Raw genomic sequence first — 12,057 nt, 5'->3', positions numbered from 1 at the left:
ATTTTTTTGAAACAGCACTTGCCAGAATGAAGCTTAAAAACCAATTGCTCTGTTCCGTAATGTGCCAGTCAGCAGCACACCCCGTTTACTTGTCTGCATCTGTGACTTCATTCTGCTTTATTTAAATGGTTTGGGCAGTGGGAGCCTTCCTACTCATCTAATGACACCGAGGAGAAATGACCTGAAGCTCAAGAGCAGCAGAAGGTTCTGTCTGCTATAAGGAAGTTCTGTATCACTGCAATGATCAAAACCCCGCAAGTGGAGGATGGTTTCTTCTTTCAGTTACAAAAGCACCAAAGTGCGATAATTGTAATAATGTACAGTTATTCTTCATGTCTACCAGAGCAAGATTAAAAATGGGTCCCAAAATAAAGGCTTACACTTCTGTTGACCACACACAGATCCTTTCTTTTAGCACAAAACATCTTCCATCTGTAGGTGAACAATTTGCAGTCCACGTGCAGTTCATTTCTCTGTTGAATCAGTCCAAGGTCTCAGTGCATAAGACACCAAGGTCTGTATTTAGAAGAAATATTTTGATTTAAAAAAAAAAAAAAAAAAAAAAAAAAAATTTCTCAAAGAAAATGTCACTTATGCAGCCCCTCCTTAGGCATGCGAAGAATTCTAAACAGGAGAAATATTCGTAAAGCCTAACTGCAAGGCAATTAAAGAGAAATTTAAGGTTATGTCTTCATATTCCCAAGAAAAAAACAAAGATGATGATCCGCAAGCCAGTGCTGCAAGGCTGAAAGGTTGATGGTGTAAACTTGCAATTTACGTAAAGGCTTTCACTGAGAATGCCAAATCCTCTTGCTGGAGAAAAGCCCAATAAATGGAAATTAAGAATAAGTAAGCTATTATGCCTTTAACAAGGGAATGATACATTTTGTGGTCAACTGTGCTGGGATTTGGTACATCTAAATTCAATCCAAAGCAGAGACACTCCACATGGCTCAGTGTTTCCAGAGGCAAAGAGCCACATGCTGGCCCAGCAGGTGCCTTTCTCTTACCCATGCACTATAACCCAGAGCTGTAGTGACACAAACTGTCTTAGTTTGTCTTTCCTATACTTTTTGAACTCCTTATTTCCATTTCTCCTACTGCACCTTCTCAGCAAATCTACAGTGGTATTTTTAGTTCACAACATAGATGAAAATAGAGCCAAGGCCACAAACTCATAGAATGGCTTGGGTTGGAAGAAACCTCAAAGATGACCCTATTCAAACGCGCTTCATCTAGTTCCAACCCCCAAACTCTTTGACAGAGCTTTCACAGCAGCTACAAGCACTGCAGCAGGCAGAAGTACATACAGACACCTGATTCAGATTGAAGCTGATCCAAATTTTCCTTAAACTTCTACTTTTGGACCAACTCCAAGATGCCTCCGAGTTGTCAGAGGTGGCACTGACCCAAGAAGTTTTGCAGCATTGTTTCATTGAGCACTTGAAAAAAATAACTAAATCATGCTCCTCTGTACCACATCCCCAAGGTTCTGGAACACTTCCAGGGACAGTGACTTCACCACTTCCCTGAGCAGCCTGCTCCAATGCCTGACTACTCTTTTGGAGAAGTAGTTTTTCCTAATACTCAACCTAAACTTCCCCTGGGACAACTTGAAGCCATTCTCTCTCATCCTTACTTGCTTCATCATGCTAAGGACCTGTTAGAGTCAACTTTTCTTACAGACATGTACTGTGCAGCTATTTGCACATGGAAAGTAAAGAGCATAGGAAATAATGCCTTTGACATGGAATGGATACAGCATTGTCTCACTACTTCTTCATTCTTTCTTAATTAAGACCCTATCTCATCTCACATCCGGGATGCAAATTGTTTGGCACCATAGAGGTGCCCAGGGCCACGGACAGAACACTGAGCAGCCTGATCTGGTAGGGGGCAACCAGTCCATGGCAGAGGCTGGAACTGGATGATCTTTAGACCCCATCTAACCCAACTATTCCATGATTCTATGATCTTTAAGGCCCTTTCCAATCCATCAATTCCATTATTCTTCTGCCATTTGTTTCAACACCATTCAGTATACAGGAGGCTCAGACCACGACCAAAACCACTCAGCACTACAGTAAAACATGCAGAAACACTAAAGGATGTGCCATGTAGGACCAGCTGACTTAACTACACCAGTAGGCTTTACCTTCCACAATGCTAGGTGGAAGGTAAAAGTTGGAAAGGTCACTAAGATCATCTAAGATCATCCTGGTATGATTAGGAGGAATGCTCAGTAATATGCATGACTACATCCTGCATATTATCCAAGTAGCAAATATCAGATAACTGTACTCTAAATATCTTACAGCTTGAGCTGCAACACCCCATACCCACATTATTAATTATTTTTACAATCATAGTCAAAGGGAAATGGATTAATCCAATCTCAACTCATGTGATCACAAATCCTTCATCGAACCTGCTGCCAGGCAGCTCAGAATATCAAGTTGGGTATTTGTGTGTGCAATACTGCTTCAAACCTTTCAAGTTGCCCACAGAGAAGTGGCGGATGCCCATCCCTGGAGACACTCAAGGTCAGGCTGGATGGAGCTTCGAGCATCTGATCAAGTTGTGGGTGTCGCTGTTCAATGCAGAGGAGTTCAACCAGATGGCCTTTAAGGTCTTTTCCAACTCAAACAACTCTGTAATTCTATAATTACTTCCAAGAGGAGCACTCACACAGTTTAGGAAGCAACAGTCAAGGCTTAATGAAAGCATGCAAGTGCACACACAGATTAAAGATGCTCTGGTAACCCAGCAGTACAAGAGCAGCACTGTGATAAGGACAGCATACATGGTGCTAAATGGATTTCAGTAGTCTCTCAATCTGGCCAAGCACTGAGGCTAAGGGTCAGGATAGGGCTCCAGCACTGGTGAGTTCCAGCACTGTGTTTATTGTTGTTCTGTCCTCCTCTGATCCCAGAAAGTTGCTTAATATCTTAATGGCTTTCTTCCACCACTGCCATTAATGCTTCATGTTTCAAAACCTAAATCTGCTCCAGGATCTTTGTCACCAAAGCTCACATAATTTTTAAAGCAATTTCTAATAAAAACAACAAGGTGCACCCTGGATCTATTATGCTCATTTCACAGTTTGCCAGAAGGTCCATGTAGTCATTCAGGACTTCAGCAACATCTTTGAAGACAAACATAAACAGCAGAAAAAGCAGAAAATCCAAGCTAAGTAAGAATGCTGATGGCCCAGAGCTCAAGGACCTTCAAGGTCCCTTCGAACCTAAGCCATTCTGTGATTCTGAAGAACAAAATACAGCTTTAAAGAAAAAGATGGGATCACCTCCTGCACCACTCTAAGTTTCTCCTTGGCTACCTCAAAGGCTACAGAATGCAGTAGACAAAATACAGCACACACCAGCGGCTGAACACCGTTGACTCCTCCAAATTCCACTGGAGACCAGTGTGATTTTAACACCAGTGGGCTTTGTATCAGTCGATTTCTGCACCAAAAATGGGAAACCTACAACCGTTCAAGCAGGATTTTTTTGATACCTTGATATATGCACTGAGTACCTTGAGTCTGTGTGCTTTAAGTTTGTGCCAAGCTTTGAATTTCCGCATAAATTTCCTTGAGCAAGTGTAGAAAGTCATTCCTTCAGAAAAAGGACAGCACAGAGCTTGAAATAATAGCTCAGAGCTATTCCAGAGCACATCCATCAGATTGGGTAAAACCTCCCATTCTGCCCCTTCAGAACTCAGTTTGCAAAAGCTGTCAGCAGTGCAAATAATGCTTTGTTTTTCAGGTGGAGCAATAGAAGCTATAAATGTGCCTGATCATTGCAAGGGGTTGGACTAGATGGCCCTTTAGGTCCCTTCCTACTGAAACGATTCTATAAGTTATTCCAGTTAACAGCAGAATGGCCAAAGCAACACTGTGCAATAGATGAGAGGAACTTCTTTCCACTGAATGAAGTAAAACAAAATTATTTCCCCGGAGAATAAGGACAGCTGGCACAGTAACACACCCAGCTCACTCATCTCAGCCTTACATTTTACCCAGTATTTTGCAATAAAGCGTTATGTAATTCCAAGTCATTTATACAAATGGAATGTGGCTGCTACTGAAAAACACTCCGAGGATCAGACAGAGAGCTGCTGGCAACTCAAAATATTTTCCTATCTCAAATTTATGGTTAAAAATGCCAGTGCTATGGCTCTGGCACTTACGTGCTCCAATATTTCCAAACTTGAGGTTCAAAATAACTATTAAAGAATTAATTAACTATTAACTATTAATTAAGGAATTTACCACAATCGTTTTAACCGTAACTTCTAACACATTTAGTTTGTTGCATTGCTTCAACAGGATGCTTTCCAAAGCTCAGTTTATATCTATTTCACATTGCCACTGAATAGGCACAGCTACCACATCCAGATCAGAATTAGTAATGAAGAAGTGAGTGGGCAGTTATCTCCAGCACAAACAATTAGGCAGTCAAAATATGCGTTTGATTAACAGGAACAAAGAAAATGTGACTCAGCCTGGAGAAAAATAAAGTTTGCTTTCAAATAAAGCAATCTCACTTTTTTTCCCAACAGAATGGCCAAAATCAGACCCTTTTAAAGAGGGCTGCCACATCTCAGAGCCTCGTCTTTACCTGCTTGGACATGGATGCATGGGCAGCAGCAGATCCTCAGGCAGGAGACATTTTTTGCACGTTTTCAGCTGCAGAATTAATTCTGCAGTACCATCTCCCCATAGTGCCTCAGATATCACTGTGGGGAAACCAACATGAACAGGGTCCTGCTCTTCATCCCAAGCATGGTGCCAAGTACAGAGGAAAGGTTTGATATCAACCACAGCAAAATTTATATACCCATTTGATTTTCAAAGCATGTTAGCATTATACGCTACACCCACCAAAGTTATCACCACCACAATAGAGTTTCTCAGTCCCTTGGGGACAAAATGAATTCTCCAAAACAAAAAACAAAACAAAACTAACAAACAAACATAAAAAAAAAAAAAACCCAGCACATGGTGCCCCAGTTCACACCAAGAGAAAGACTGCTTTGAAATAGACAGATAGAACTGACTTACTTGTCCAGAATGAAGTACAAATCAAACCCTCCGTAGCAGGCAGGACCCCCGTTCTCTCTCTTCCCACTGTGTCCATCACATACCAGCAGAAAAGTTGCAAAGAAGAAACACTTGAAGCCAAATCTGGCGATGCTTTGCTTTGCAATGGCCATTATATCCAGAGAAGATGAGAGAAAAAAAAAGTCTTCCCTTGATCTCCTTTATTTCACAGCCTTCTCCCCAAAAGCCATTCAACACCCTTTAAATGCACAGACAGGTATTTTACTTCTTAAAACTCCACTTGCAACAGTTGTCCTCAGGAATTGCAAGGCTTCCCCCCTTGTTTCCCTTGCACTTCTGTTTCTTGGTTTCAGATTTCAAGATGCACAATACTGTATTTCACTTTTTTTTTTTTTTTAAAGGGACTTTGACCCTCACTCTCCCTTAGTTCGAGAATACCACCGTTGCTTCCCAACAGGAGCAGAGAGATTTTGCTTTACTGCAGACTTCAGCAAGTACAGGGGGAGTTTGACACCCCCCCCTCCCCTTGTCCACCTTTAATTATAATTGTTATTATTAAAAAAAGAAAAAAAGATAAAAAGAAGAAAAAAAAAAAAAAAAAAGCAGTTCAGAGAATGCCACCTACTGGTGAAAACTCAATGTAACTGGAGTCTCTGGATGGAAAAGACATTATCTGTGCATTGAGCACACATAGTGTAGGCTGCAAGGTGTGGGGTGAGCAGATTGCTGATAGCACTCACGCAGCATTGTGCAGAGACTTTTCACCCAATGCCAGTATCCAAGTTAAGGCATAAAGAATTAAAACCTGGAGCAATGTAGCAAAAGTCAAAGAGAAATTACTACTGCATTCATTCTTTGTGTTTTCTCAGTCTTAAGAAATCCCGTGCCTATGACCATGCTTCCCTCTGCTATCCTTAGCTTGCTCCAGGGGCCAGACAACAGTGGCTGAACCCTCCCTCTTCCTGCAAACCTTGCCAGGAAACTCATCTTCTCAGACTTCTTCCAAAAACAGCATCAAAACACTGCAAGACAACTCAAAAATAACACCATTCCCAATTCAGAGCAACATCAGTGCAGACAAGAGCTACAGTAGAGGTCCCAAGAGTGGGAGTATCCATCCTTCCAAATCAAATGCTCTCAGGAGAAGAAGGAATTTTATTTCTTTTTATTCCTTTTTATTGGGGATTGGAACCAGCTGTTTTTTGTGGTCCCTTCCAACCCAAGCCATTGTATGATTCCCTCTTATTTGTTTCTGACTGACTCTGAAATGAACAAATAAGTAACAATTCAGAATAGAATAAAAATGCTGTGCTCAAGAAAATAATTCTAGCCTGAACCTAGCAGGAGGAAAGAAAGGTGCAGGAGATCGGGTTCCCTGCGTGGCTCTGCATTCAGGCTAACAGAAGGCCCCATAAAGCTTGGGAATAAACCAACAGATGAGGCATCAGATGGAGAGCAGAGCACTGAGATGGAGAGGTGAAAACGTGAGGTGAAATGCTGTGATTTGTGCTATGGCATGAATGTGGTTCAGGGCAAATTCTCCTCATGCAGCCAAGGTGCTTCAGCTGCACACAGCAGCTCAATGGTTAATTAAGCTACAACTGATGTTCTTAGTGTGTGATTAGCATTTGGGTAACTAAATAATGGAGGAAATGACTTCAGCTGGTTTTCTTCTTTTCTTATCTATTCTGAAGCAGCATGGAAGCTGGTTCCTCCAGTGGTAATAGGGGTGCTGCTGAAGTGTCACCCACCTGTATCATCACTGGGTGGATTTTCTGAGCACTCATTCATTGTGGTTTTAGGGAAGGTGGGCTGGGTTCAGTTCCCTTTGGCTTACAAATGTCCAGCTTATACAGTGGGTAATGATTTCTGTCAAGATCTCAAAGCATTCTTCTACTTTCCTGATGGTTGAGGAAGGTGTTAGAGCAGCATGCATGGATAAGTGAGACTTAATGAATTGCTGCCATTGATATTATAATCATAAATACATCATCGTTGCACAGGAATAAGACACTTGTCTTAACACAACTAACAAAACTGTGCTGAACAGTCTGATGTGGTATAGGACAAGAGACCCCTCTGGGTAATGAGGGGTGTGCTTTTTCTTACTCTTTGTGTCCTCTTAGGGACATGGTTTAGTGGGCAATATTGGTGCTGGGTGGATAGTTGAACTGGAATCTTACTGACTCAATTGCTCTATAACATATAATTCAAGGCTGACACCCAGTGGCCAAGTGCTTTTTTCTTCCTTGGACTGCTCTAAATTTTCAAGTAAATCAAAAGCAAGACAGTAGGGTGATCTTATTTGACTTTATTCTGCTTTAAACTTATTTGTCTCTGCTGCAATGTGTAGTCCTGGACTGTGTTTTTCTTCTGGTGGTTAGAATTTTTTCCACTGCTTGTCTGTCAGGAACCGCTAACTATTTGCATGTGGATGTAACCTCTCACTGAAGGGGAATATTAAGTTCAGTAGATAAATATTTTGCTTGTGAAATTTTAGTAATCAGCCCAGGTCTCAGCAATGCTGGGATTGCACCAAATGTTGAGGTAACATCTTTCTTTCAAAGAGAAAAAAGGAGGTCATGGGAAGCTACAGATTGGTGGTGTTGAAGGCTCCTGCCCTTCCAACCCAAACCGTTCTATAAATTGGATTTCTTTATTTTTTGAAGCTTTTGTTGATCATAAAAAGTGTAGCAATGAGAAAACAGACACAGTTTATTCATGCTAAAAGTGTTTATTTGGAAGATACTATCACCAACTGATCTCTTACAACATCTGAATCATGAAGAACAAAACTCTCAAAAGACATGATGTCAGGGAAGAATAGCATCAGGGATGGCTTTGTTCAGATATTGGGCGTCGATACTAGCTTCAAGAAAGGCATGGTGCTCAAACTTTGCCAGCACGGCAGTAGTCAATGCCCACAAGATTCAGGACATCAAGTCTGTAGCATGCATTTTGGTTGTAGAAGATCTGGTTTACTAAAAGAAAGAAAAAAAATATCATGAGTTAATTCCCAAGATGTTAGTGCAAGTCATCAAACCCTTATTATGGCACCGACAGGAAGACAGCTAATGATTTATACTTGTCTGCATAGCAATGGCTTGCACTTTACCTCTGACTAAGGAATGTTTTGTTATAATCATTGCTATAGAAATAATTTGTCTATGATTGAAATTTAATAAGGAATAATAAGAAATAATTTGTCTGTGATTCTTTTGTTGTCAGCTGCATATTTGACTCAAACAAAGGAATGCAAACTGATGCTACTTAATAATCTCTACTTTTTTAGTACTAAGGGACACTATTATACCCTATATCGTTAGTATATATTATTGTGTATTATACAGGTATGTATGTATATTTAATAGGCCCTATCAGGCTTTGTCGTTATCAAACAGTCCTATAAACTGTCAGCAGTCTCTGAACTGGAGAATAGTAACAAAACATTCTTCCAATCCTGAGCCCTCCATTCAAGGCCTGAAGTTTTAGACTTATGTCTATCTTCAGTGGTAACAAGAGAAATAGTGTATTGCCAAAGGAAACAAAATCACCTGTTTAGCTTATAATTCATATGATAAAACTTACCACCCTCCTGCTGTGACTCTTCGAAAGCAAGGAAGGTTGGGAGTCCACTGCAGAGAGCGAAGATATCGTTTCCGTAAGACATGAGGTCACCAATTTGTCTTCTGGAGACGACGTACCTGATGGAACTCGAGAGTACGCTTTCGCCTTTCACATTCTAAACATCAAATGACATAATTTGGTGCCTTGATCCATTTAATTTTATGCACATTCCTATTTCTGAAACAATGAGACTGCTTGCTGTTCTACTAAAACTGTACAAAAGGATTTCCTCAGTCACTTATAAATCTCTCACTATAGAGGTACCTGGGACGTAACTGGAAGAGTGGAAAGAGAAGAAATCAATTCCATTTTCTAAAACTGGAACCAAGGGGAGCAATAGGAAAGTTGGCAAATGTATCTACGTTAAAATAATTTGAAAGCAGTTCTTATGATATTAAGAATTATGTTTTAATGGGATAAATTCTCTTAACTGTTCCAGAGTGCTTTGTTTTCATTGAATTTCAAGCATATTTTCCTTGTTAAGTGATTTGTCCATTGGACACCATTTCTGGATACCTGTATTTTCTCTCACAACTTAGACTTTGTGCTGGTTTGTATAGATAACTCAGCCACAGCCACATGACTCCTGTTCTAAATCATACCAGTAATGTGGAGGCTGAGATGAATATGTGATGTTCAAAGAATTAAGGAGTTGTAGAATCCTTAAGGTTGGAAAAGATCACTAAGATAATCTAGTTCAACTATCAATCCATCACCACCATGCCCATAGAATTACAGAATCATTGAGGTTGGAAAAGACAATTAAGGTCACCTAGTCCAACCATCCACCAATCCATGTTCTCTCATGACTTAGTTCTCAGAGTTTAAATGGAGTCTGTATCTATAAAAGGCTAATAAGCTGAACACTCATGCTATTATAGTCATTAGTTGTTTGTTGTTTTGGGAAAGTCTGAAAAGTAACGGCCCCTTTTTATCTTACGTTAGACTCTTCAGCAAGGACAGCAATTGAGTTAAGAGCAGGCATCAGGACTCTGTTCATTGTGGAAATATAGCAGACTCCCTCTTGTCCAAGTTTGGTTGCAATGTAGCCCTGTAAAAAAAAAAGTTGGAACGCAATAATTCGGCTTTTAAATCATAGAGATCTGTATTAAAAACAAAGTAACGAACATAGAGTGTTTCTACCCCCAAACTTTGACTTGATAAGAATGATTCTTTATTTTGGTCAGCTTTCATAGAATCTTAGAGTCGTTAAAGTTGGAAGAGATCTCTCAGACATTTAATCCAACCATCAACCCATCACCACCATGCCCACTCATAGAATCATCAAGGTTGAAAAAAACCTCTAAGATCACCGTTGCTTCACCCCCACCATGGCCACTAAGCCATGTCCCCTAGTGCCACCTCTCCACGGTTCTTGAATACCTCCAGGGATGATGACTTCACCACCTCCCTGGGCATTATAGAAGCTAGGCTCTTTGTAAATATTCTGAAAAAGCATGCTCCTTGCCACTTACAGTTCCGTAGTTCCAAACAGTTGTCCATGCATTCTCAGCTGAATCTGACTGAATAATTGCCACAAGGGAGTTTGGACTGATGGTCAGTGTTTGGAGGCTAAGGCCAACATTGACAGTGATTGTCCTAGGGTATTGTCCCCCATTTACTTTCACATTCTGAAACTAGAAAACAAAATTAACATTTTTAGACTTCCAACTGATAGCCAGTTATCTCCCCAGAGATAACTGAAAATCAGAAACTAATTAGATAAATCAGTGCTATGATATAACAAATGCTGGCTCATAAGGAGCGCCTTCAGTGACCATGGTACTGTCAAAATGATGAAAGAGTAAGGCCATAGCATTCTGTAGTAGCTCTAAGAATAATTTTAATATATTAATGAATAATTTACAATAGATAATTTTATAGTGGTTCTCTTGTGGTTTCAGGACTTTGTGCATGAAAAACATTTAGATTTTTTCCTCTGAAGAGAGGAGGAAAGTTCAGGAAGTAGGGAATGTAGAAGAAGAGCAGCAATGTATAACTTGGTCACTGTACTCACTTGGAATTGTGAAAGAGCCGGAGTCAGCACAAGTCCAAGAAGGACGGTAGCAACAATCTGAAAGGAACATTGAAAGCATAAAAATGTAACTGCAAGTCTGGCTGACAGATCTTGTCATGAGAATCCTTTTTCCTAATCTGATGTGGAGATGTCCTCCTTGGATACCTGTTGCTTCCATACTGGTTTTACAATGGTCACCTGAAGTGACTCATCCTTGCTTTATGCTACAATAACTCATACTGGCAATCTGCATTTCTAGGAGCAGGATCTGAATTTGCTACAGAGATCAATACAGCATTGATACAATATACATAGATATTTTACAAGAGTGAGGAGAGAGAATTTAAATTTCCTCTGCACACACATCACAAGAAAGTGGTTTGATCCATAGCATGGTGCTCCAGATCACAAAAAGCCCATTGGCAAAAATGGGCGCTGATCTTGTGAGACTGAATAGTGCATAAATCAGCTTTTACGAAGATCCTTACCCTTCATCTATTTAGGCTAATACAGTCTGAAATGGAGGAGCGAAATGTCCCCAGAGAGTAACTTTTCACTATAAATGAGCAAAGGCATTTCCAAGGTATAAAGGCAATAGCTTTGAGTTATAGTATATATGAAGTAAAAGGCAATAGCTTTGAGTTTTGGTATAGAATAAGAAAGTAGCTTGCATACTCACAGTGAATTTCATCTTGACTGCAGAGCGGATGCAAGTGCAGATGGAACGAATGGGGCAAACTATCCAGCTTATATACGCTGGTCTCAGGATCAGGCACAGAATGATTAAGTATGGAAAGAAAATTATCTAGTAATTTGTAACCAAGTCTTTGTGTCATTGGACATTATTTCCTGCCATAACTGTTTCATGAATGGAGGGGTTATACTTATGCAAATTCTGACCTATCAGTCTGACAGAATTATCAGATAAGTATCCATTTGCAGTGAAAAAGGAAATGTGTTTTGCGATAACTTTCTGACATATTTGCTGTCTAATTTTGAAAATTTACATCAAAATGGAGACCAGAGATAATCTAAGGTCGTAATAAAATATCCTTGCATTAGGGAAAATACACATAGGTTAGGGCCTTTGCACCCTCCAAAACATACTGGACTTTACCGTAGAACCACAGCTCCACCAGAATGTACAACCTAAATGCAACATAGGCACCAAAAATTGCTTTCCAGTAAAATTTCAGCTGAATTACAACATATGCGAATGTCTATGGCTGTCTTTATTATTGTAGCCATCAACAACAGCTTTTTTCTCCTTGCCATGGCTTATCTTCCATAGTGAAGTAAAAACTGATTGTGAAGAGACGAAGATTCTCTCAGGGACTTTTTTTAATAA

At 40.1% G+C, this 12,057-nt stretch overlaps 2 protein-coding genes across 2 annotated transcripts in view; both read right to left on the bottom strand.

Annotated features, from left to right (window-relative positions):
• Positions 1 to 5,217, bottom strand: part of ANTXR1 (ANTXR cell adhesion molecule 1) — a gene marked incomplete at both ends in the record, with an annotated part of 77,206 nt that extends 71,989 nt beyond the window's left edge. The window contains one exon of the mRNA XM_079547343.1: positions 5,066 to 5,217. Within this exon, the coding sequence (XP_079403469.1) occupies positions 5,066 to 5,217 (152 nt within the window). The remainder of the gene's footprint in view (positions 1 to 5,065) is intronic.
• A 2,737-nt stretch (positions 5,218 to 7,954) lies between these two features.
• Positions 7,955 to 11,400, bottom strand: LOC306956117 (gastrokine-1-like; the record flags this gene model as incomplete). Its single annotated transcript, XM_079547531.1, has 6 exons — positions 7,955 to 8,046; positions 8,654 to 8,807; positions 9,633 to 9,743; positions 10,168 to 10,329; positions 10,710 to 10,766; positions 11,389 to 11,400. 6 exons carry the CDS (start codon positions 11,398 to 11,400, stop codon positions 7,955 to 7,957), a joined length of 588 nt encoding a protein of 195 aa, XP_079403657.1.
• Positions 11,401 to 12,057: the final 657 nt, after the last annotated feature.

Source organism: Tetrao urogallus (genome assembly GCF_951394365.1).
Source record: "Tetrao urogallus genome assembly, chromosome: 27".
In the NCBI taxonomy this organism is placed as follows: Eukaryota; Metazoa; Chordata; class Aves; order Galliformes; family Phasianidae; genus Tetrao; species Tetrao urogallus.
The sequence above is the reverse complement of the archived record's forward strand: the minus strand, read 5'-3'. Positions and strand labels throughout refer to the sequence as shown.